The 25,426-nt window shown below is 36.2% G+C and overlaps 2 protein-coding genes across 2 annotated transcripts in view; both read right to left on the bottom strand.

Moving 5' to 3' along the window:
* Nucleotides 1-3,143, bottom strand: part of LOC106078282 (neuronal acetylcholine receptor subunit beta-4-like) — a 136,185-nt gene extending 133,042 nt beyond the window's left edge. The window contains exon 1 of the mRNA XM_056035293.1: nucleotides 2,244-3,143. The gene's annotated coding sequence lies outside the window, so the exon portion shown is untranslated. The remainder of the gene's footprint in view (nucleotides 1-2,243) is intronic.
* A 17,992-nt stretch (nucleotides 3,144-21,135) lies between these two features.
* LOC106059630 (mediator of RNA polymerase II transcription subunit 10-like) lies at nucleotides 21,136-24,734 on the bottom strand. The gene is made up of 4 exons (XM_056035296.1): nucleotides 24,583-24,734; nucleotides 23,954-24,037; nucleotides 23,385-23,487; nucleotides 21,136-22,250 (listed from the first exon to the last, which is right to left on the bottom strand). The coding sequence occupies exons 1-4, from the start codon at nucleotides 24,711-24,713 to the stop codon at nucleotides 22,155-22,157; spliced, it is 414 nt and encodes a 137-aa protein (XP_055891271.1). The 5' UTR covers nucleotides 24,714-24,734; the 3' UTR covers nucleotides 21,136-22,154.
* Between the last annotated feature and the right edge of the window lie 692 nt (nucleotides 24,735-25,426).

Raw genomic sequence — 25,426 nt, 5'->3', positions numbered from 1 at the left:
AGATGGTCCCCGGTTCATACCCTTTCCGCTGCCATCCCTCATCGTCCTGCGGGAGGTTTGGACAAGGAAGTAAATTATTGTCAGCTGTGAAGGAACTTCCAAAAAATATATTACATTTTACAAAAAAACAAACATAACATTTGTTAAGAGACTCATTGCTATAATAGTTTACAAAAATCTACGGTGAAATTATCGACTAAATGGGACAAGATGTTCAGATTTTACTACTTAAATCTGTCCGTTTTTCAATGATGTTTTTAACGCCACCAAATAATTCTTTTTATGTTTGTTCTGCATTAGTAAATTCTGAAAAAAAGAAACTATTAAAAATCATTAAATCTATTCGAAAAAAAAATATCTGACACTTTTATTCACTGCCATTTCAGTATTTAATCTTGTCAGTATTCCAGTACTCTACGTCACATTGAATCTAAATTATAGAACAACATGAGAGTTGAGGCCGATACTTGTACTCTCAACATCCAACAGCTAGCGCTTGTTTCAGTTCAAAGCTTTAGCTTTCGCTGTTCCGAGAGTGTTGTCCTTATTAAATCTACTTTGAGTCTCTTGTCCAGTCCAGTGTCACCCTTCTGTTGTCCAGTCTTAAGTCCAGTGTCACCCTTCTGTTGTCCAGTCTTAAGTCCAGTGTCACCCTTCTGTTGTCCAGTCTTCAGTTCAGTGTCACCCTTCTGTTGTCCAGTCTTAAGTCCAGTGTCACCCTTCTGTTGTCCAGTCTTATGTCCAGTGTCACCTTCTGTTGTCCAGTCTTAAGTCCAGTGTCACCCTTCTGTTGTCCAGTCTTAAGTCCAGTGTCACCCTTCTGTTGTCCAGTCTTAAGTCCAGTGTCACCCTTCTGTTGTCCAGTCTTCAGTTCAATGTCACCTTTCTGGAAATCTAAATATATATCGTTATGTTGCGTGCGTTGTAGTAGTTTATATTTGTCTCTCATGAATAAAAAAAAACGTAAAATGTGTCAGAACTGGATGGGACTGAAAGTGTCTGCAACAGTCTGTCTACTGGTCTTGCTTTTGAATTACAAAGTTCTCAAGGGACTTGCTCTAGCATATGTCAATTTATCTCGGTATGATTGAGCTTCAGGACATTTTGAAATGTCGGCATCTTCTCAATTAAGTTGTACCATTGGGAATTGATACAGTCTATATTTTAAAGTCATTTTGGTTTTATTAGTATCACAGCATCTCATCTTATGCTACAGAAGGATCCTAAGTATCACAACATATCTTATGCTACAGAAGGATCCTAAGTATCACAACATCTCATCTTATGCTACAGAAGGATCCTAAGTATCACATTCAAAGACCACATCACAAACCAAGAGATTAGAGACAGGGTTTTAGCATCAGCAGCGATCTGACCCCATGATGACCTGCTAACTATAGTAAAAAAAAAACGCAAGTTTAAAATCTATGGCCATATTACAAGATCTTCGGGGATCGCAAAGGATCGCAAAGATCTTCCTTCAGGGAACAGTACCAGGAAAAAGAAGAGGCAGACAGAGAAAGCGTCCGAGGACAACATAAAAGAATGGACGGGCCTGCCATTGAAAGAGGTTCTAAACAAGGCAAAAGACAGGGAGGAATGTAGAAAGACGGTCGACGAGTCTTGCTTGGTGCCCCAACGGTCCAACGGACTAAGTGATAGGTAAAGATAAAGGTAAAAGTATCACAGACAGAGAGAGAGAAAGAAAGATGGTGAAAAGGATTTAAATAAAAGAAAGTTTTAACCTTTCAGTCCTTGCGATATTTGAGAAAAATGATCTAAAGGTCACCTGTTTCTATGGCTCACAGTTAACGAGGATGTCATGTGGTCGGCACAACCTCCTTTACTTTTTCACAACTAATGACAGGTACCCTTTAGAGTTGGCTGGACTCAAGGGCTCCCTAAAACTCCCGAAATTCTAATTTCCGACTTCGGCGGGATTCGAAAACGACACCTCTTTTAACTGGTGCCCAAGCTATTCATCATTATGCCTCCACGCCTCTAAAAAGATTATGGTTATTATTATGGTTAGGGTTATTTTGCATATCGGCTCACTCTATGCCACGTCGTGCCCTTTACTATTCCAAAGAGTATCTCCGTAAACACAGACGAAACCTTTTTAAACTATAAATAAATTACAATTCAATTCAAATCAGCAAATATAAAGTTCAAATATTAAAACTTCTGCTTCTTGTTACCAAAGTCATTAGAAGAAAAAAAAAAATGAAATGACGTGAGCTTACCTTAAATAAACATCCGAGGCATGTTCCAAAAAAACCTGGCTCTACCTTAAATAATAAACAACGACTTAGGAACAAGTGTGAACTTAAAAGCACAACTCATTGGTCAACAACAACTTACAAGAAGCGATCAAACTTTAAAAAAAAAAAACAATGCTTCCATGAGACCATAACCGATGACACGGTGCAGGGATTTCGATTAACTAGATTCTAGACATACTGCAAGTTACTTCAATAGTCACAGAGTTCCAGTAGACCTACTAACGTTATAATCCTTCATGAAATCATGACGTCGAGGTGAAAACTAATTACTTTTGGTGTGACAAACACAGTATGTTACATATAAATTATGTTTATTCCTACGAGAATTGTTAAACTTTTTTTGTTTAAATCAGATATTCTGGAAATAATTTTCCGCTAGTCGTAGGTTTTACGAATTGGTCAGAGTATAAGAAAAGATTAAAAGGAGAAGAAGAAGAAAAAAGGGAGTTGAAAGGCGGCAGTAGCCAGCGCCACAATAGTGGACAGGAAAGGTGGGGTGGGGGGTGGAGATAACTGAACACGCGCTTAGCTCGCACTGGCCATTATCTCAGCCTCTAAGTGACTGGAGGAAGTAAAGGGAGAACATTCGGAAGCTAGTTTCAAAAACTCGGAGTAGATTTGAACATGTAATAAATATCCTGGGCTAACAGAGATGGTTGTTGGTGTGATAGTGTTTATAGACTAGATGTGGCTGAAGAAACGAGATCATCTTAGTGTTTATAGGCGTGATATAGATCAAGAAGGCCTCGCTAGAGATAATCTAAATTTTGTTGACTAGAAATGAGTTCATTTGAGTGTTTCAAGACTAATTATTGATACAGAAATAATAAGATAATTTTAGTGCTTAAAGACCCAATTGTTGATAAAGGAAAAATGAGATAATTTTAGTATTTAAAGAATAAATGTGGATAAAGAAATGATGAGATAATGTTAGTGTTTAAAGACTAATTGATAAAGAATTATGCGATAATTTAAGTGTTTATAGACTAGATGTAGATAAAAGAAGACCTAATGATAAAATAATCTAAGTGTTTATTGACGAGATGTAGATAAAAGAAGACCTAATGATAACATAATCTAATTGTTTAATGACGAGATGTACATGAAGAAGGGCTCTTGATACGACTATCTAAGTGTTTAACACTAGATGTAACTGAAGCAATGATGAGATAAACACTCACATTAGGACTAGAAGTAGATGAGGTCAAGATGAAACAAACTTCATGTTTATCGGAGTCAGTGTGAACTTATTCCCTGCAGGAACGTCATATCGAGCCCTAAGTACCTTGTAATATGGACAATTTTGCTTTTTTTTTACAGTAGCTAGTTAGTATAACCTGGTAATAACTATTAATATATAAAATGTTTAACTTTTCTGTGAAGTATTGAAGGTTCAGCATATTTTATGGTTAATACTCAACTAAGCTTAATCTTTTGAGACCGCATTATATACCGATGCGGCCTTGGGAGGTGGCAAGTGGTGCAACCGCCCCAGGCCCCGCGATAAAGAGAATCTTTCGACATCGTCAGCCCATCGTGCAAATATTCGAGGCACTATTATGACACTCGCCCAGGGCCTTGCTACTGCTAAGGCCGCCTCTGCTGCATAGTACTTTTTTTAGGAGGAAAAAAACCCAGATCTAGTAGACTACGAGTAACGTTGTGGTCTTGGCAAATCTTCGACTGCTTTTTTTTTTAATCATTACATGCGACGGAGTGCTTTCCCTTCGATAATTGTTCTCCCTGACCTATATAGCCAATGAAGTAAGGCTTTCAATCACCAAACAGAAACGAATTGTATCGGTCCGGGGCAATTAATGGAATAATTAGATTTATTGCGACGTCCACATACCAAGACTGGACGAAATGAAGGTGTGGCCTTGAATTTATAAAAGAGGGAGGGGGGAGAAATAAGATTTGGGAAAAGTTTGGATTGATGGTAGGTCCAGTAGAGAAAATGTCATTCACTCTTTAATGTGAGAGTTTGGAAAGTACGCAGGTGAACAATGTTGACAAACAAACCCCAATGTCTGCAGTAAAGGCTTAAAATAGTAATTTAATCTTGAAATAATACACGATGAACTGTGAATAAACTAACTGCAAAGAAAGTTTTGTTGATGATGTACTCATTTCGCTACTTTGTTATGGCGACCCTGGAAGGCAGTATTATTATTATTATTATTATAAAAGAACGAGTATTCATTCTGTGGCGCTGCCAGGGTCGAGTTTCGTTAAAGGGAAACAAAATTCATCGTAGTCCCTTTATCAGTTTCTACCGAGGAATTTTCTGGTGATGTGGCAGGTCTGCAGAAGTACCGCCCACTGACAGGCAACAAGAATGTTCCTAGGAATGCCAAGGGCCTTAAATGTATCTATGAGGTCAGTTATTTTTATCCCCTCGGTTGATATAAGAATGGGGTATATTGTTGTTTTAGATAATTTCCATAAACGCTTAATCTCCAAGCCAAGGTTCCCATATTTTCGTTGTTTTCCCAGCTCAGTTTTTCTTAAATTATGAGATAGTGATACGGCGATGTCAATAATGGTAGCAGCTTTTTCTTTTTTATCGATGAGCAGCAAATCAGGGTTATTATTATAAAAGAACGAGTATTCATTCTCTGGCGCTGCCAGGGTCGAGTTTCGTTAAAGGAAAACAAAATTCATCGTAGTCCCTTTATCAGTTTCCACCGAGGAATTTTCTGATGAAGTGGCAGTTGTTAATATCCCCTCGGTTGATATAATAATGGGGTATATTGTTGTTTTCGATAACTTCCATAAACGCTTAATCTCCAAGCCTACGTTTCCATATTTTCGTTGTTTTCCCAGCTCTGTTTTTCTTATATTATGAGATAGTGGTACGGCGAAGTCAGTTATTATTAGTAGTATTATTAATATTATTATTATTATTATTATTATTATTATTATGCGAAAAACGAACTAATACTAATTTTCTGGCACTGCCAGGGTCAAGCTTAGTTAGAGAGAAACAAAATTCAGTGTAGTCCCTTCGACAGTGTCCAATAAGGAATTGTCTGGTGATGTGGCAGGTCTGCAGCAGTTCAGCCCTATGACAGGTAACGAGAATCGTCTTAGGGATGTTAGGGCCTCGAAGGTATCTGTGAGGTCAGTTGTCAGTATCCCCTCCGTTGACATAACAACAGGATATATTTTTACTCTAGACAACTTCCATAACCACATAATCTCCAAGTTTAGGTTCTCATATTTTCTTTGTTTTTCCAACTCAGTTTTCCTTATATTATGCGATAGTTGTACGGTGATGTCAATGATTGTAGCGTTTTTTTTTAGTTTTTTTTTCGTTTTTGTTAATAAACAGCAGGTCGTGACAATAAAAATCCACCGTTTCGTCAGTCAGAATAGGTGCCAGTAAAATAAGTGATCGGTTCACTCGACAACCACATGCTGTATTTGTACATAAAGGGGAGTATTCTTATTAATCAAATTATGTGTCAAAGCCAGGTGTTATTATTATTATTATTATTATTATTATTTACTAAATTATCGTCTTTTTAATTTAAGTAATGTCATTTGATAATACTCAAGCATTGAAACAGACAGAAGTTTGGTTGGCTGCAGCTAATGTAAAACTTCTGTACGATGATCTTGTGAATCATCAAATAGCAGGCAGTTCTTTTCCATTCCTAGTCCTGAAGATTCAGTAAATTTTTTTTATTATTAAATTGAATATTTTTCTGTCTTAAATTTGATCTTGTATTTAAGTTTTCTAAAATGTAGTGATGTTGCTACAGAAGTTCTGCTTACATTAGTTGGGTTTTATTCATTAAGTAGTCAGTTCCGTGGTATAACTACAACTGCAAGGCACTCCTGTTTACATTGGAAAGTGTTGTTTTGTTTGCTATTTCGTTCATAGAGAACTTACCAACATTGCCAAAGTTTCTCGCCTTTTCTTGGACTCTTCATTGTCGAAGTAGCCCGGCATAGTGGTCCGGACACTGTGAGTCAGTGAGATTGTAAAACTCGGGCGTCTATACAAGACAGGGATGGTATCAATATTTTACGATAGGCTTTGACCTCGGTCTCTGTGCTGCTGCTGGACAGAAATGAAAATGGAGTTTTTCTTTTGGTTCATATTGTACTTTCTGGAAATGTAAAGGAGGGGCGAGGGGGGGGAGGACGAACAAAGACCATTGATTCGTTCTGTTTGTTTGGGGTTGTTTTTTTATTGAAAGCGAGCTAGAGTAAGGGTGATAACCCTTTCCCTTTCACTCGGTCAACTCTCCAGATCTACAGAAAATGTTCACTGTATGCTTCATTATGATAAATTATAAAATGTGTCCTAGTGACAAGATGTTTGAAGAATCTAAGAGCGTATTCTATACTGTTTGATTTCTGATGCACGACGATTTCATTTGGTGGGCTTGTTATTTGATTGAAATGAATGTAAAGCTAGGCCTGCTTTTAATAATATCAAATCTGCCAAAAATTTATAAGACAATCGTGCCTATAGTGTTTGAGGATAAAGAAGTACTTTGCGCATGGCTATTTATCTAATGTAAAGATGATGTTGTATTTCTTTAAAAATCTTTTTACAAAGCTTATATCAGCTCTCTTTATTTGTTTTTATGGTTAAAAGTTTGTACAAGTTATTTCTCCCACACCCATTCTTGGATTGAGCTGATATTTTGCACAATTATTTCTTTTACCTGACAACACAAGAATCAATTATTTTTAAATTAACCTATTAGTAAATGAACTATTGTTAATTATTTTGTGTGGTATCTTGAACAAATCGTACTTGACAGATGTGATAATATAAGTTGAATTACTCCCCTTAAAGAATCTTGATCTCTGGGTTAACTTTTTTTGTGCATTTTAATTTAATTTAATGAAAATCTTAATAACACGACTGATCCAAACCAATTGATACACTTTGTTTTATTTTTGCTTTGTTTTTTAAAAAGCTGTTTTTTTTTATTTTGCTTGTTTATTTTTGCGTATTGTATCAAATATCGGTTATAATGCGTTAAGAGCGTTCGTATACTTTTTTGTTAATCTGTGAATTTTTTACTGATGAAGATGTGATTCTATGTATTTTTTTTTTACAAATACCTCTATTCAAGTCACTCCTTCATGGCGCTTGACCTTAAAATTTTTCAAAGTAAAAATAAATAAATGTACATTTGGCTAGAGACTAAATCTAGGTCTAGATCCTACATCGGTTTTGAAAGGACTTTAGCGTTCAGGAAGTTCCGAATGTAAAACTTTATTGATTCACAAGTTTAATAAATTAACGTTCAGGAAAATTGTGCGCATTGTCTTCTAAGTCTAGATCTCAATGCTTATCATTGAAATATTAAAAGGTGTGGGCCTACTAGATCTAAACATTCGCTTAACCAGGATTCTTCCTCGTGGAGAAGGGGGTGGGTTTTAAAAAATGTTCTAGCATTCATTAATTTTTAAGAGAAAAACAATTGCTCAATAAGTTGCATAACGAAGGTATTGTCTTTAAACAAAAAAAAGTATTTATAATTTTTTTCTTGTTATAATATTGTTTTTATAAAATTGTATCTGTTATAAATAAATAAATAAATAAATAAATATATATATATATATATATTTGTGTAATAGAGGTCCACTATTTTTACTATAAGCCCTGAAGTTTCAGGTATCTATTCGTCCTGTAGGTCCTATATTTGTGTTCTAAATCAAACAAAGCATTGGGGTTTATTAAAAGAAAATTCTATAAAACAGATAAGAACATAAAACTAAAATGTTATTTAAGCTTGGTTAGGCCAATAATAGAATATGCAACCTCTGTGTGGGACCCCTCAACTCAAGAAAACATTAAGAAACTGGAACAGACACAAAATAGAGCAGTGAGATTCATAACAAACGAATTGTTTGACTAGAGTAACACCTTTACTAAAATCACTAAATTTAGAAAACCTTCAGGAGAGAAGACTCAAAAAAAAAGTAGCAAAATAGAGTAAAATACTTTGAAAGACACAAAGATAAAGGCACATTCCTCATCCCATATGCTAGGACAAATTTGTACAAATACTCCTTCTTCCCTAGTGCAATTGGAGCATGGAATGGGTTGCCTAAGCCTGGAACAAATAGATGCTATCTTACTAGATTTTTCTAAGGCTTTTGACAAAGTTTAACACCATAGTTTGCTTAAAAAATTAAAATATTTCGGCATTAATGGTCCACTGCATCAGTGGATTAAAGATTTTCTGATAGGGAGAGAACAAACTGTAATAATAAATGGCTCTAAATCAACACCGATAACTGGCGATAACAATAAACTCAGGTGTACCTCAAGGAACAGTCTTGGGTCCACTACTATTTTTAATTTACATAAATGATTTACCAAATTGCATTACTTCAGGAACAAAAGTCAGATTATTCGCAGACGATTGCATAATATATAGAACAATAAAAACAACACAAGACACAGATATTTTACAAAGAGAATTAGATGAATTACAGAAATGGGAATCAAATTGGAGCATGTCTTTCCACCCAGAAAAATGTCAGTTGTTAAGAGTAACAAAAAAACTAAAACAAATTAATTCCACTTATCTTATTCATGGCAAACCAGTAACACAGACTAAAAACGCAAAATACCTAGGTGTTATAATAAATGAAAAACTGTCATGGAATCCACATATTGATGAAACTACAAAAAAATCAAACAAAGCATTAGGATTTATTAAAAGAAATTTCTATAAATCAAATAAGAACATAAAACTAAAATGTTATTTAACCTTGGTTAGGCCAATAATAGAATATGCATCCTCCGTTTGGGACCCCTCAACTCAAGAAAACATTAAGAAACTAGAACAGACACAAAATAGAGCAGTGAGATTCATAACAAACGAATATTCACATTTGACTAGAGTAACACCTTTAGTAAAATCACTAAATTTAGAAAGCCTTTAGGACAGAAGGCTCAAAAGTAAAGTAGCTTTCATACATAAAACACTGAACCATAATCTTCAAATACAAAAACAAAATTTAATAAAATACTCTGAAAGACACAAAGATAAAGGCACATTCCTCGTCCCATATGCTAGGATAAATTTGTACAAATACTCCTTCTTCCCTAGTGCTATTAGAGCATGGAATGGGTTGCCTGAGCTAGCCAGGAAAACCAGTGACTTGGCAGAATTTAAGTCATTGGTTAATATGCATGACTAAATGCATGACGCGTAGGACGTAATCATCTTCTTTTTTGAAGTAACGTCTGTATTATATAAGATAAGATAAGGAAAACCAGTGACTTGGCAGAATTTAGGTCATTGGTTAACGTGCATAACAAGATTCATGACGCGTAGGATATAAACCATCTTCTTTTTTGAAGTAACGTCTGTATTATATAAGAAGATAAGATAAATCTTTTATCTGTCCTCAGGTCCTCTATTGATTTTACATTTACATTTTTATCATTTTTTCCATGTAGTTTTTTTTTTTATTTAATTTTAGTAAAACACACTGCCTTGGGGAAATCATTAAGACAGAGCTCAATCTTCTACCAGTTATGTCCGGATATGATTAGTTCTCATTGCATTTCCCTCCCCCCCCCCTTTTTTTTTTCTTGTGTAGCGACCTAATGTCTGTTGATGCCTGCCATGCGCAAGCTTTTCTTGATTCCTAGCACACGTTGTACCAGCCAATGGATGTCTTGGTGCTCAGCACCTCTAGGACTTGGGACGAAGGAAACTTACAGAATTAGAACTTTAAATCTGTTGCATTGAACCTGCCTTCTTGGGTGTAGAAGTCTTTTGGTGTTTGTATGTTCATACTTATTACAAAGCGTATATCACCTCACTCTCTGTCTGGATTCTTGGACACGTTTTTTCTCCCACTTCCAATTCTTGGATCAAGTTTGCACATTGTCGATGACAACACATGAATCAATCAGAAAATTTAACCAAATAGTTAATCAATTAGTGATAATTAATTAATTTTGTTATGTAGAGAAAGGGGGGGGGGAATAAAGCTTGCAATAAATCGGTCCACTCCCTTTACTCACTATAAGCTTTGGTATTTTTTCTTTATCTTGCTTGTTTTTTTATTTATTATAATTTAGTGTAACTTACTTTGACCTCTGATACGGAGGACTCCTAAAAGTGTAGTCTTCAAAAGTAAACATTGTGTAGTTTTAATATATTGGTTGCCTGCTCAAGCGTTTTATAACTTATAAGGTAAGCCCTATTATTTGGTTCACATCTTTTATTAATTGGGTTCTATCCACTTTTACTGGGAAATTTATTTGTTATTTAGATAACTAGTTTCATAGGATGTTAGTAAATAATGTCTAATTATTTAGAAATGCTTGTAAAATGTTTGACATGTTTCGGATGTTCCCTTGGGAGTTAATCTACTTCCTAATCCAAACCTCCCTCAGCACGGCGGGGTGGGGGCAGCGGTCAGTGTATTAACTTGGGACCATCGAGACGACCAAACGACAGTCCAGCACAGATACCCCACGACCAGGCAACCATCTTTTTGCATTGTCCCAGACCGGCCAGTGTCTTGTGTTCTAAAGCTTGGCCAGTGTCTTGTGTTCTAAAGCTAGGCCAGTGTCTTGTGTTCTAAAGCTAGGCCAGTGTCTTGTGTTCTAAAGCTAGGCCAGTGTCTTGTGTTCTAAAGCTAGGCCAGTGTCTTGTGTTCTAAAGCTAGGCCAGTGTCTTGTGTTCTAAAGCTTGGCCAGTGTCTTGTGTTCTAAAGCTAGGCCAGTGTCTTGTGTTCTAAAGCTAGGCCAGTGTCTTGTGTTCTAAAGCTTGGCCAGTGTCTTGTGTTCTAAAGCTAGGCCAGTGTCTTGTGTTCTAAAGCTAGGCCAGTGTCTTGTGTTCTAAAGCTAGGCCAGTGTCTTGTGTTCTAAAGCTTGGCCAGTGTCTTGTGTTCTAAAGCTAGGCCAGTGTCTTGTGTTCTAAAGCTTGGCCAGTGGAGAAGTGTTGGAAACTGAATGTAGATCTAATCATGCATGTTAATCAATGACATAAAGTCTGCTAAGCCTTTGGTTTTCCAGTCTGATTCAGGCAGTAGAGACAAGAGATTCCTTGGACGATTGAGCGTGGTGCTTTGTTATTGGTAAGTTTTCTTACTATTTTTCTTGTATTTCTTCTCTATTTACGGTTAATAAACTCTTCGGATTATGTACAAACAAACACCTTTAGGATTCAGTTTTAGTTCGTTTTACCTGTGTGTTTGTGTGTGTGTGTGTGTGTAGGTGTGTGTGTGCTGAACAGATGTGTACCATTCAAATATCTTTAAACTCATACTGAATATAATAAGGAATTAGGCTTTTAATAGATTGTAAGCTACACAGGGCTGGCAAAGATTTCCTACAGGGAACAGGTCCAGGAAAACGAAGGAGATACAGACAAAAAAAAAGCGATAGGAAAGGCATCATGGCATAGGAAGGCATCATGTCATAGGAAAGGCATCATGTCATAGGAAAGACATCATGTCATAGGAAGACATCATGTCATAGGAAAGGCATCATGTCATAGGAAGACATCATGGCATAGGAAGACATCATGGCATAGGAAGACATCATGTCATAGGAAGACATCATGGCATAGGAAGACATCATGGCATAGGAAGACATCATGGCATAGGAAGACATCATGGCAAAGGAAGACATCATGTCATAGGAAGACATCATGGCATAGGAAGACATCATGTCATAGGAAGACATCATGTCATAGGAAGACATCATGGCATAGGAAGACATCATGTCCTATGAAGACATCGTGTCATAGGAAGGCATCAGGGAATGGAGAGACATGGTCAGCAAATAATGTTTGTAACCCCCAACGGTCCATCCAGGGACGGCAAGAGTTCTTCCAATTTATTTTTTCAATTCGTTATGTTAGAATGAAAGCAGAGAATGGTTAGCAGACATAAGTTATTGATCTACCTAATCTATTATAGTTTAACAGACATTGGAACATGACACGGTTAGAGGGGTGCGGGCCGCACGGGTGACACCCACCAGGGTTCGGCTTTCTCCTTTTCTTCCACTTTTTCTAATTCTCTTTTCTTCTCACCCTTCAATTCCATTTTCTAACCAACTCCAAGATTTTATCATAGGTAGACATTATTGATTGGTATGGATATAGATATTAAGTAGGATTTAAATATGTGTATAGTAATAAACTCTGTGGTAAATGCTTAGTTTTTCAATTATCAATAGACAAATAATAATGTCTCACAAGAAGAGTGATAAAAATGTCAACTTTGTAATCGATATAATAGATAGCCAAAAGATAAATGTATCAACTTAACGGTCATTGTGTGTCAACTTAGTAATTAGTAGCTAATAAATGTATCTATCTTGTAATCAATGTGTGCCCAATACAGTGCACTAAATAATCAATAGTGAAAATGCTGTGCCAAAAATGTTTCCACAAAATAATCAGAGTACGAGAAATATATCAAAATAAAATAAACTTTTTAGTCAATGTGTGCCAAATGCAATGTACAAATTAGTCAATAGTAATAAGTGTTGTGTCAAAATGCATCAACACAAAATGTGATCATAGTATGAGAAGTGTATCAATACGAAATAAGTACAAGAGCTTAAAAACATAAAGCTCGAATCAAGTGATAGTATATATGTACACAATAGTATTAGTTCAAATCTATCTTTGTAACATGTTCTATGTGCAGTGAAAAATAAAATAAAAGAGAAATTAATGAAAGTAAGACAGAAAAATAAAGACTAAGTGACTAAGAGATGTACGCGAAACCAATATGTATAACAATACAGTCTGCTATAAAAGAAATTAATAAATAGAAGAATATGACAAGAGAATCACCAATATGTCATTACAAGACTTATACAAACAAACAGTATGAAAACGAAGAGAAATTACACTACGATTATTCAAACAAAACTATACGGCTAAACAAAAAAATGTCTAAGTGATCTAGAAGTCCCTACCGAACAAGGCTAGTCTACTCGGACCTTATTAGGACTAGGAGAACAAAAAGAAAATCCCTAAAGATTCCTATCAGATGAAGTGAAATGGAACGGGACAAATAAATTGTGCCGCTTCAGTCTCAAAACATAAGACAGACCCACGCCGACCGCCCTTCAAAACAATTATACATATAAAAAGAATTCAATGTGCTTCATCTATTAATCAGCAATTAATCAATATAAATAGTTACTTCAAATGTTTCTCAAGATTATAACTTCCGCCGACCAAATAAATGCTCAATTTAATTTAATATATAATGATAAATACTTAGTAGTGACTTACAGCCTCATTCTGTCGTGCCGAGGTGTAGCTAAGTTCAATCCTCTAAATGTCGATCTCTCACATACAACATAGTAGTCCAATAGTAATCCAAGAGGTAATCCAATAGTAATACAATAGGTAATCCACTTTATATGAAGCACAATTATGAAATAAGATATAATAATCCACTAGGTATGCAAGTAATCCAATCAGTAAGCCATAAAGCGCGACGATGTAGGAAGTACCAAAATAATCCAGAGAGATGACAGGTATATAATAATCCAATTAGTTCAGTGCGCGCCGATATAGTAATCCATCAGGTAAAATACAGTGATACTCCAAGGGGATAGAGAAAAATAATCCAAAATACTTGAGCGGTTACAAAATAATCCAATTGTAGATGACTAGCTTGTATAGTCCACGATATCCTGTAATGACAATGTGTCAGGTAGAAACAGCTTAAATAGAAAGCTTAATACAATAGTGGTATTATTTGCTTGAATTTATATGCACCACAATTAGCTACCGTATGGGGACAGTGAACAAATTTATATATAGGTGAGTCTAAATCGACGTACACCTCGATGATTGGAGACTTGAATGACGTCAGATTCTGGGTCGAGTTGACATGTACAGGCACATCAGTTCCAGCTATAGTACCTCCGGGGTTGTCTCTGCTGTCTTCTGTTTCATCCACGCAGATGTACAAGGTTGTAGATGGTGATGTTAATACTGGATCTTAAGATATCAGCAAAAAATGTAAAGTGAAGCATTGACCTTGCTGTACAGATGTGAAGTCCCAATTGGTCAATGACAAAGTAAATTATTTAACAAATATGGTTGTAGAAGAACTGTTCAGTTGCTTGAATTTACTGCCTGGATAGCAACAATAACTTCCGTGTCTAACAATCCCAGTCGTCTGTAGAGGTCAGTGTGTGTTCAGGTCAGTGTGTGTTCTGGTCAACCAGTGAAAAAGTGCAGGCTCAGGCTAGTTCAATGACAATGGACTTGAATACGTGTGACTGGTTTTGCTTGAGTGGTAACGTGTTAATTGGCTTGTTACAGTTTAAAATAGTAAATGTAGAATAAAATCAGTTGAAATGCTATCATAGTCACCTTAACTTGTAGGCCTACTTCGGAGAAAAATCTTCAGACAGACTTCACAATTTGAATAGCGATCTTACTGGTGAAAAATTATCAGTTTTCTTGAGTTCCTGAGTGCTCCCAGAAGTCCGTGCGTGTCAAGGACACATACTGGCTACCAAAAATGTAAAAGGTTAAATGGTGTAGTGTTGAAGAATGCGAATGTCGTGGAATGCTGGGTTCGTGCTTCCTGGAGTACTCTTGACACGTGACAAACATATATACCACAAATTGACTTAAGTCCGTTTCAGCAGACAAATACAAAGTTTATTTGACAATAATAATAATATTACTGCACTCCTTGTTAGTGCTACAAGTCAAGAAAATCCTATCCGCCTAACAGCGGTATCAAAAATATCCAATACGTTAAACTTTCCAGAGTATATTACAAATCACGTCCGCATCTCAGCGGGTAACACTGTACAGAATAATACTGATTAACTACTAGAAATACATGTCTCAAGAAGACACTGGCATCAACTGCTCAAAAGATACTTCTTAACTCAGAGTTACAACTTGACAAACAAAGTCGCTACTACTACGATAATACATAACTGCCTCGCACAGACGATATCACTTGACTGCACTCAAAGTCTTCTTCATTCTACATCAGGAATTCCACGTGTCTTTTAATCTCTTAACATGACGTGAACATTAAATCAGGCAATGTCAACTGAGACTGCGACAGTCACCCTAGTCGGAATGATGCACTTTTCCAAAATGCAACTTTTAAAAATAAAACATGTCCCAAACTTTCTTCATTTAATTCTATCTGACGTGTAATCTTCTTAATGTGTGAAAAATAATACGTTGTAGACGCCAGAAGAAAGAGTTTTTGAAGCTCAGAAATGTAGAAAAACGCTTGTCGCACGGGGCTTCGCCCCGGACAACTCCGGGTGAGCTTAAGGCGCTCCCCCAAACATCTTATCTGATCTGTTGAGAGGCGAACGTAACATTTTTTATTGTAAAATTTTGAGAAACACATAGACTTAAGCCCGTCGCACGCTATTCAACGCATAGGGCTGTAAGCACTCTCCACAAAAACAAGTCTTAAGCGACTTTCACATCCACTTTTTTCTTCTAAAACGTTGTTACGCCAAAATTAAACGTGGACGCCATGTTTTTTGCGTTCCTCTTTTCGGCTTTCATGTTAAGGCTGACTTTGGTAAACCATTTTCGTCTTGTCTTATGATATGTCTCACAAATGCCAATCGACGTTCAGTCGCCATCTTCCTTGGACGGCGAATGTCTGTGCATGAAAAGAGTTCTCTATTGGAAACATTATCTTGGTACCTCATTCGTAGGATCCTTCTCAGCGAAAAAACTAAAACAAATTAATTCCACTTATCTTATTCATGGCAAACCAGTAACACAGACTAAAAACGCAAAATACCTAGGTGTTATAATAAATGAAAAAACTGTCATGGAATCCACATATTGATGAAACTACAAAAAAATCAAACAAAGCATTAGGATTTATTAAAAGAAATTTCTATAAATCAAATAAGAACATAAAACTAAAATGTTATTTAACCTTGGTTAGGCCAATAATAGAATATGCATCCTCTGTTTGGGACCCCTCAACTCAAGAAAACATTAAGAAACTAGAACAGACACAAAATAGAGCAGTGCGATTCATAACAAACGAATATTCACATTTGACTAGAGTAACACCTTTAGTAAAATCACTAAATTTAGAAAGCCTTCAGGACAGAAGGCTCAAAAGTAAAGTAGCAATAATACATAAAACACTGAACCATAATCTTCAAATACAAAAACAAAATTTAATAAAATACTCTGAAAGACACAAAGATAAAGGCACATTCCTCGTCCCATATGCTAGGACAAATTTGTACAAATACTCCTTCTTCCCTAGTGCTATTAGAGCATGGAATGGGTTGCCTGAGCTAGCCAGGAAAACCAGTGACTTGGCAGAATTTAAGTCATTGGTTAATATGCATGACTAAATGCATGACGCGTAGGACGTAATCATCTTCTTTTTTGAAGTAACGTCTGTATTATATAAGATAAGATAAGATAAGATAGATGGCCGTTGGGACAATGATTGTATTTAGTAGATTGATTTTTTTTTTCAGATAGGCTGTACTTTTTGAAAGATGGCTCGTACTTTTCAATCCGATGCAACACCATGATATGCAACTTCATTGCTTATATAAGTTATCATTTCTATTTTTCTTGATCTGTATGACCAATTTTGATGGGGGTTTTGGATAGCCCTCACTCAATATTTATAACTTTGAGGGCGACTTTATCCTTCATATCGTGTATACATTTAATTGTATTTCAAAGTAATGCAGACGACATAGACACCCTGAGCTTACCGCACCGTGTGACACTGACCCTAGAAATCTCCTTTGTAGTCTAAAAATAAGTTTCTCCAAGTAGTATTAATTGGTATCTATTATCTATCTATTTATTTACTGTCAATTTAGAAAGCTTTCAGGAAAGAAGACTCAAAAGTAAAGTACGCGGTAGCAATTATACATAAAACACTGAACCATAATCTTCAAATACAAAATCAAAATGTAATAAAAATACTCAGAAAGACACAAAGATAAAGGCACATTTCTCGTTCAATATGCTAGGACAAATTTGTACAAATACTCCTTCTTCCCTAGAGCATTGAATGGGTTGCCTGAGCCAGCAAGGAAAACCAATAACTTGGCAGTCATTAGTTAACATGCACGACTAGATGCATGACGCTTAGGACGTAATGATAACCATTTTTTTCAGAAGTAGCGTTTGTATTTTATAAGATAAAGATAAGAAAAGTGTGAGTAGGCCTGTAGAAATCATTCCAAACTAAATGAGCGTTCTGTAAGAAACGTGGAAATATCGTTACATTGGCTTCTTGCAATATTTGCAGCTACATTGACGGTATAAACCTTTAATATAGATAATTATTATTTTTGCTTCTCTGGAAGAAAAAAAAAAGATGTTAAAACGACAGTGTGGAGCTTATTTCACATGACCAGCTTGAACTTTGTTGTTCATTATCCCTTCTTCCCCTTACTGGTCTTTGCTTGAGCTCAAATTTTGTTTCTTTATATGAATTATCTAGTTATTGTTTTTTATTTCGCAACTTTCCAACCTCAAATAGCCTCGGACAACCAGCTCAGCTCTTGCCCTTCACTAGCAGGAGAAGGGGCAAAGGCGAGTAACTGGCGCCTAAACCAGTAAGCTTTGGGCATGTGTCTTGGTTTGAATCTGCTTTAGGCTGTGAAGAAAGACTTAGGAGATTATCTGAAAGTCTGTGTCCTCAAGCTGATGACACAAATCGAATCCCGTTACATATCGACTAATGGTTATCTTAACATGTCATCATACCGGTACTTGCGATAATATTTTCTATGGTTGCCTCGGTGCTGTAAGAATCTGTAAAGGATGTTGAAGCTACAAAGTGGATACAACTAATGAAAGAAGACGAGTTCTACTACAATATCCCCCCCCCCTTTTTTTTTTTAAACTAGAATGCAAATAGTTGTAACTTGATATTGACATTCAGGATGGCAGCCAGGTGGTGCGACATGCACTCTGGACTGTCGTCTCAATGATCCCTGGTTCGAACCCTGCCGGCCGATTCTCCCGCCGTCCTGCGGAAGGTTTGGGCCCCAGACGAAGAACCATCCGAAACGTAGAGCAAACAAAAACAGACAGCGTTCTGACTCAAATATGTTTGTGTCACATCTTTTCTGAGCCATGTGTTTGTAATATTGAAGAGATGCTCCAAATACAGCTCCAAATACAGCTTATTAATTTAAAAAGATGTCGGGATTCAGCCATTTTGAAATGTGGCCTCAATGCTACACGGAATCAAAGCATAAGTCTTTATGTATGCCGCTATAAAATGTGCAGAAGTGACGCCTACAGGCAGCATACTTTAAAAGAAATACATTAATGTAACATAGATGTGCATGTATAGATCTACAATGAGAACATAAACTGTGGGATGTTGTTGAAGATTCTCTGAGATAACCCAAAAAATCTTACGACTACCACAAAGACTCTCTTTGTTCCAACCCCAACCTGCAACGGGTAGCCCGGTAGCCCTTTAAGTGATTCAATCAACGTCCGGTCCCACGTTCCATGTCCTGGACACTGAAACATGGCGTGTTTGAAATAAATAAGGAAATCTAATTCACGGTGAATGGACCAGGCTACTCCATCTTGTCTACCAGACGATACCTTTTACGTTTGGTGTGTGTGTGTGTTGCGTGGGTCTCAAAGGAGCGTGGAAGGGGGGGGGGCGATTGGGAAATGCGAGGGATAAGATCAATATAATAAAAATTGCTGAGTGCTAATGGCATTCCTTGTAATGTGATAAAGCAGAGTATCGGCGTTATACATATATATATATTGTTACGAATCTCACTATCCAGGCTCTCTGCAAACTGCACCATACACCACCAACTTAAAGAACTTGACAACTCAGGGCTCCAAAATAACGTAAAGGTTTAATGTCCATAAATAACAGCCAATACTGTACAATTGGCAGCACGTAGAACAGTACAAATAGCTCTGCGATAACAAATATCTCTCCGATAACACCGTTCCGCCGTATCAAGTCTTGCACTGGCTTCTCCGTCTCGTTCCGGGCTTGCACTGGGTTCAACAGTTCGGGACTGACTTCACACACTTGGGCTCGTTGTGTCGGACTCGATCACAGACCAAGATCAAGACGCCGTTCGTCTCAACTGTACTTGACAGTACTCCGCACTGAACCGTCGTAATGCTCCGTACAGAACCACACCGTTGAACTGTGCTGTAGTCGACCGTGTTCTGAACTCCTGTCGTGAACCCGCTTTCTGAACCTTGCTGTATTGAGCCCCTTTTCTCGACCGTCTTGACTGCGTCACCTCCGCTCTTATATAGGGTCCCTACTGGCCTTCTCGAACCGGACAGAACGCCGCTCGACGTTTCTAGGTGGTCAGATGACTACAACTCTCGTGACGCTACTGAGCTCTGTTCACGACGTCGATCCTTCCCGAACCATCCTGTTGACACACGACTCGGCTGACCGTCGTAACTCGTCACGGTTGACCGCTCGTCTAGCGATGGCCTGGGGCGATTTGCGTCGGCTGACTACACTCACACCACTACCCCCATCTGTGCCACCACCAGGTTTATAACAATATATATATATATATATATATATATATATTAAATCAACTTCTACTTAATGTTCTAATGACACACAATAGTATCTGATCAAATCGAATACGGATTTGAGCTGATTTGAGGTTGAAATTCTCACTGGAAAACAAAAATTGGCTGGTATGAGGATTGAGCATTATCGTTATTGGGGCGACACTCTACTTCCCTGCCAGTTTTTTTTTTTTTTTTGGGGGGGGGGGGGTACATTTTTATCCAGCCAACTTTTTCCTTCCATCTCCTAACATTGTGAATCCCATGAAGAGAGAGTGTAAGCCAGTAGTACGAATTGAGTTGATACTTTCTATTTGAAAGGCTACTTATCTAGAGTGGCGTACCTTTCAGTTCTCAGATTACAGCGAAATCTTTTTCAGTTGCACTGAAGTCTTTCAAATTTGTCATAAAGTTGTATCAAGTTATATTCCTAGTTCCTTTGTAAGTCCATTTAACCTAGCAGAAGTTGTTTGAAACCTTTGTTGGTAGCCTCGCCAGATTGGATGGGACAGAGAAGATAGGTGAGAAACGCAGACTCCTAGTGCCGTGTGCAAATCTTCAAATAGTTCACATTCTGCTAACAATGTTTGTGTAAGAAAGACAACTTTTTGTTGTTCAGTTTCCAAGCCCTCACAAACATGTGTCCTGCACTAAGTTTCTTACTTTCTTTTCATATAGTAAAGCATTATTGCACAATTCTAAAACATAGGCAGGCCGGATATTACCTATTCACGGTCCGATGTTGGCCAGCGGGTCGTAGTTTGCCAATCACTATTTTAGATTCTTGAAGATCACAAGAGACTGGACTTTGTTTATTTTCAGATACAAAGGCTATTTTTGTCGGATGCCACAGAAACTGTCAGGTAGCTGTACCAAGTTCTGTATTCTAATTGATATCACAAATTATCACCTTCACCTGTCCCTTAGTTTGTTGGACCATTGGGGTATCACACGTGATCTGTTGACTGTCTTTTCTCCATTTGTCTTTTGCTATAGACAGGCCTGTCCATTCCTTGACATTGTCCTCTCATCACTTCCTTTGTCTGCCCCACCTTCTTTTCTCTACATAAAGTTTCTGCGAGCCCCCGAGGATCTCCATTGTAATGGCCATACAGTCTTTACAAAGTGTCTTTACAAAGTATATCAATTATCAACTATATAATTCATGGGTGCAGGTATAAGTATCAGACACTGCCATGAACTGATTTAATTGTACTTGACTTCATAACCAAACAATTTTTTTTTTATATTGTCAAACACTTGAATCTTTATGAAAATGTTTAGGAAAAAGACAAAACTATCTGAGACATGGTTAAGACAGTTTATTGACAACAAAATTAGTAACAGGATAAGAAATGACACCAGTTTAGTTAGACATTGTCTCAGCTCTAAGCAGGACAAAGTTTTTGCTGCTCTTCAAGATATACCTAACCAGAGTAGAAAATTCAAACTTATGCATTTGCTTGCCACTAAACATCTGTGCTGGTATGTGCTGAGACAAAAACATTTTAGCGCTGCAAAGTTGGCAGGAGAATGATTGCAGTAAACAAGTCATAGGTATACACTAATACACAGGTCAGATGTAAACCTAGTTCAGAGAAATTGTATTAATGTACACATGATTATTTATCTTAATAAAAACATTTTTTTGTAAAAGATTAAGATGTCTCTTTAGCCTCTTTCAAGTAAAAGAGAAAGCCATAGTGCACTTGAGATTAGGACCCATTGATCTCAAACTTTTTGCAAACTTTTTGCTATGCTAAAACTGTCAACTTCAAGGAAGTTAAATCTTCTTTTTTGAAGTAACGGGTCTGTATCATATAAAATAAGATAAGATAGTTGTACTATGGTTATCAAAATAGGAACTATCCTACAGTTATGTTTCCATTTAATAGTCAGAGCACAACTGGGTACAATACAATGTCTTCAATAAACACATGAGGTTTATATTTAACACCATGTCATGTTGTAAAAGAAAAGTATTTATTTATATACAAGGATTTCATTCATAAGAATAAAATAAATTCAAAGTCATGATCTATATTGAGTTCCCTCATCACTGCTTGCAGTACAAACTTGTTCACATTATTTAACTTGATGCAGACTTAGTCTTCATTTACCTGAGCCTGATCACCACAGACTCATCAAACATTAGCCGAGATTGAGCATATGACAAACAGAGAAGTATTTTCTTAAAATCTTCAGTTCCGTAAACGACAGTCAGACATGTTTTAAGCTTCAGTTGTGTCATCATGTCAACATCAACATCTCTGCTGTCATATAAAAAAGTACCAGAACAAATGTATTTTTGTCCACTGCCATGTTTTTATGTTGGTCCACGGCCTTGTTTTAAAGCTCTGTACATCTCCATTTCTGAAGGGAAAACTTTGGACAGTTCCAAAAGTAGCATGGCTTTGAATCTCTGAAAACACACACACATTGGAAAAGTAAAAATGAACCTGGATATGTATTTTAGTTTTTTAATTAAAAACACACAATAACTGAAGCAACATGATTGTTTAAAAATATCTTACTGATCTTCCAAAAAGGGGCTAAAACCTTTGAAATTATAGACATGTAGTTTAGAACTAATTATGTCCCTTTTTTAAACAGTATATTTTTTCCTTAAGCTCAACCTAAGAGTAATTTTGACTTTTTATTTCTATCAATGAATTAAGCCCAAGCTTTTGAAATCAACAGTACTATATTTAAAACAAACAGTGCATTAAACAGAAAGTATTTCTTTTATCAATAGAAAATTGTGATTAAATTATTGCATTGGGTGAGAAAATCTTGCTGTCAGTAAATAGAATTGCCAGTATCTTCACAAGGCTAACCCTACACATTTATCAAGAACTGAAAATCACTTTTTCTAGCGCCTGTAGAGAGTGGTGCATAAAAGGAGGTAATCCTATTTAGCTCAGCGCTTCTCAAACTGTGGGGGAGGAGGTGGAGACAACAGAGGGCTGCAAGGTGGAGGGGGAGAAAAACAAATATTTTGTATTCACATTGTACTAGAGTATAAATCAAGTCACAAAGAATATAATGAATGTTTAAAAAATAAATTAAATCATTAGATTGAGTGATGTCAACTTTGGCAATAAGATGGATTCAAAATGTTCTTTTAAAGAAGAAATTTCAATACATTTATCTTTCAGATTTCACGTGTTACTTATCATTGTTCTTTAAACATCTTGTGAAAACAAAACAGGTCCACTAAAGTGATGTTGTTACGATAGTCCAGCAGAAAGAATGCAGGAAAAACTTGGTGCCTGGGCTCAGACCCAGATAGCACCAACCAGGAGTGATTAAAGCTTGTTTCTGGTCTCCTTAACAAGAGGGGCTCAATACTAAATTTTTCAATTTAGGTGAATGTTGCAAGTAAAGGTTTGAAAACCACTGATTTGACTTCTCTTAGTTGTGTAAATTTGTGTGTTGATACAGTCGTAAGTCTCCTTCTGTTGTAAAACAACCATGACTCTTTTAATAGAAAATAGGGCTTCGTAGCTTACTAAACTATCAGTTTCAGTGATATTGCTAAAATAGTTTTTTCTACCTTTAAACTGTCCGTCTTTCCTTTGACCTGTTCATTTTTGGCAAGGGCTTTTTCCAAACAATCTTTTGTGTATAGGTTTGGGTTTCTACCTTGATCAATGTAGCTAAAAATAAAAATGTGAAAGTTTAAGTAAAACATTTAAGAAAGGTAAATTATACAAAGCTTTAAATTAAATGAGTCCATATAGAGAAATGGGTTCCGTGTAGTTAAAAGCTTTCAAATTTCTGCATAATGACAAGCAATTAAAGATATGGTTTACATATCTATATTTATTTCAAGGTTCAAGTTACTAATGAGATAAATTTACAGGTGCTCAAAATTTCTCTGATGTTCTTTTGAATGGTCTTTAGTTGGGTCCTGGTGGAGACAATAAAATTTGTGCTAGACCATGACTTGAACAAGCCCCACAAAGGTACCTGGCCTCAGCAAGACTAAGTAAAAGTATAAGGTCATTGTGCTGGTCAGATAACACTCTTGTACACTGATGGCTACAGAAACTAATGAACTTAACACCAGCAAGTAAAGATGCTGATACACCAACACTAATCAATTGATTATCTGTAACTTACTCAAAAACTTCAAGAGGTACATGAACATCTGGAACTTGTGTCCGCAGTTTGTCTATCTCATTCATTTCTGTCACCATTGTCTGTCTGAGGATTTAAAAATGTCATATATATGTAAATGATCATCTGCCAAAACATTTAAAAATAAATAGCCCTTTAAGCTTCAACCCAGAAACAAGAAAAAGATTTTTTAAATACTTTTATTTTATTTTCTGTCATCACAATGCCGCCATTTTGTCCCCACCCCTCTGACATTTCTTGAAGCTCAAGACACAATAATTTGTTTATTTCCTTCAATATTTACATTCTAAACTGTAAAACGCCACCAAAAAAAATCATAACTTTCTAGATCTAGATCTATCTAACTGTTAAACATACAGTGACTTACAGTCATAATTTATAAGTCATTGGAAAGTTCTGTTAAAGTATTTTAATCATGTTACATGTATAAACGAAAAATTGTTTATAATTTATACAAAGTGAAGATATATTTTTATATTTCACATCCCTACTCCGAGTTACGTTTTAAATTTACGATAAATATCGGATAAAATTAAAAACAAAAAGAACTGAAGCTTTAGAAGGCGATTTAATAATTATAATAAGAAGATACGCCTTTAAATATCACTCACATTTTTTGATTAAGTACATTCTGTCCTTGTGGTTGAAAATCACTGACAATTATCCCCATCTGACGAGTATTTTCAATAAATAATTCAAGTTTTTGTTCCAAAGTATCGAACTTCTCTGTTTTGTCAGCCATTTTTAATCGTTAAAAAAAAAAAAAAAAGTGGAAGTGTATAAAATTGATCACTGGCCTATATACTGAAGCATAAGCTAAGCTAGAGATGCGTTTCTATTGGGAAACGCCCATCAGCGAAATGGCATATAAAGCGAACACCTCCCCGTAATTTTTATCCATTCTTATTTATTTCAAAAGTAACTGCAGAACTAATAAAATGGTATTACAAAGACTCCATTTTTCTACATTTCCCACATATTAACTTTCGTTTTCCCTCATAAAATAAAGCATAGATGAAGGTCAAAGTTGACATGCTTGGAAATTTCATTCTCAAAACGTTTCCGGATAAACGAGAATAGGTCCGAACTTAAGGCGATTTTAAAGCACCAATGGACATCGGCCGAAAAAAAATCGCCTATTATGCTTCTAAATAGATGAGGAAATAGTTAGCTAGAATAGCTAAGGCTATTCATTTCGTTGAAAAAAAATATTATGGGGTGTTCGCTCAAAATGACCTTTTTAACTGAAAACCTATTCAGCGAAACCCCTATTATAAGCTTAAAAAGCCATTAAAAATAATTTAGTTACTGAGTTAATCTGTTTTTCTTTTTGTCTTATCTAATGTTATTGTTTGTAAACTGAAATATTAAAATAATAGGCCTATTTTTAACCTTAACCCAATGTCTTCGATTTCGAAGATTAAGGATGAGTGCAGTAGCCTACATGTTTCACAT

Source organism: Biomphalaria glabrata, chromosome 7 (genome assembly GCF_947242115.1).
Source record: "Biomphalaria glabrata chromosome 7, xgBioGlab47.1, whole genome shotgun sequence".
NCBI lineage: Eukaryota > Metazoa > Mollusca > Gastropoda > Planorbidae > Biomphalaria > Biomphalaria glabrata.
Note: the sequence above shows the minus strand (reverse complement) of the source record. Positions and strands in the feature narration are given on the sequence as shown.

Bases quoted from the DNA above. Each gene is read 5' to 3' on its own strand.
- LOC106059630 (XM_056035296.1), bottom strand. From the start codon at position 24,713: ATGGCTGACAAAACAGAGAAGTTCGATACTTTGGAACAAAAACTTGAA. The intron at 24,038-24,582 runs GTGAGTGATATT...TTAAATCCTCAG, and splicing joins AATGTACTTAATCAAAAAAT to ACAGACAATGGTGACAGAAA. The intron at 22,251-23,384 runs GTAGAAAAAACT...GTGTGTTTTCAG, and splicing joins GAAAGACGGACAGTTTAAAG to AGATTCAAAGCCATGCTACT.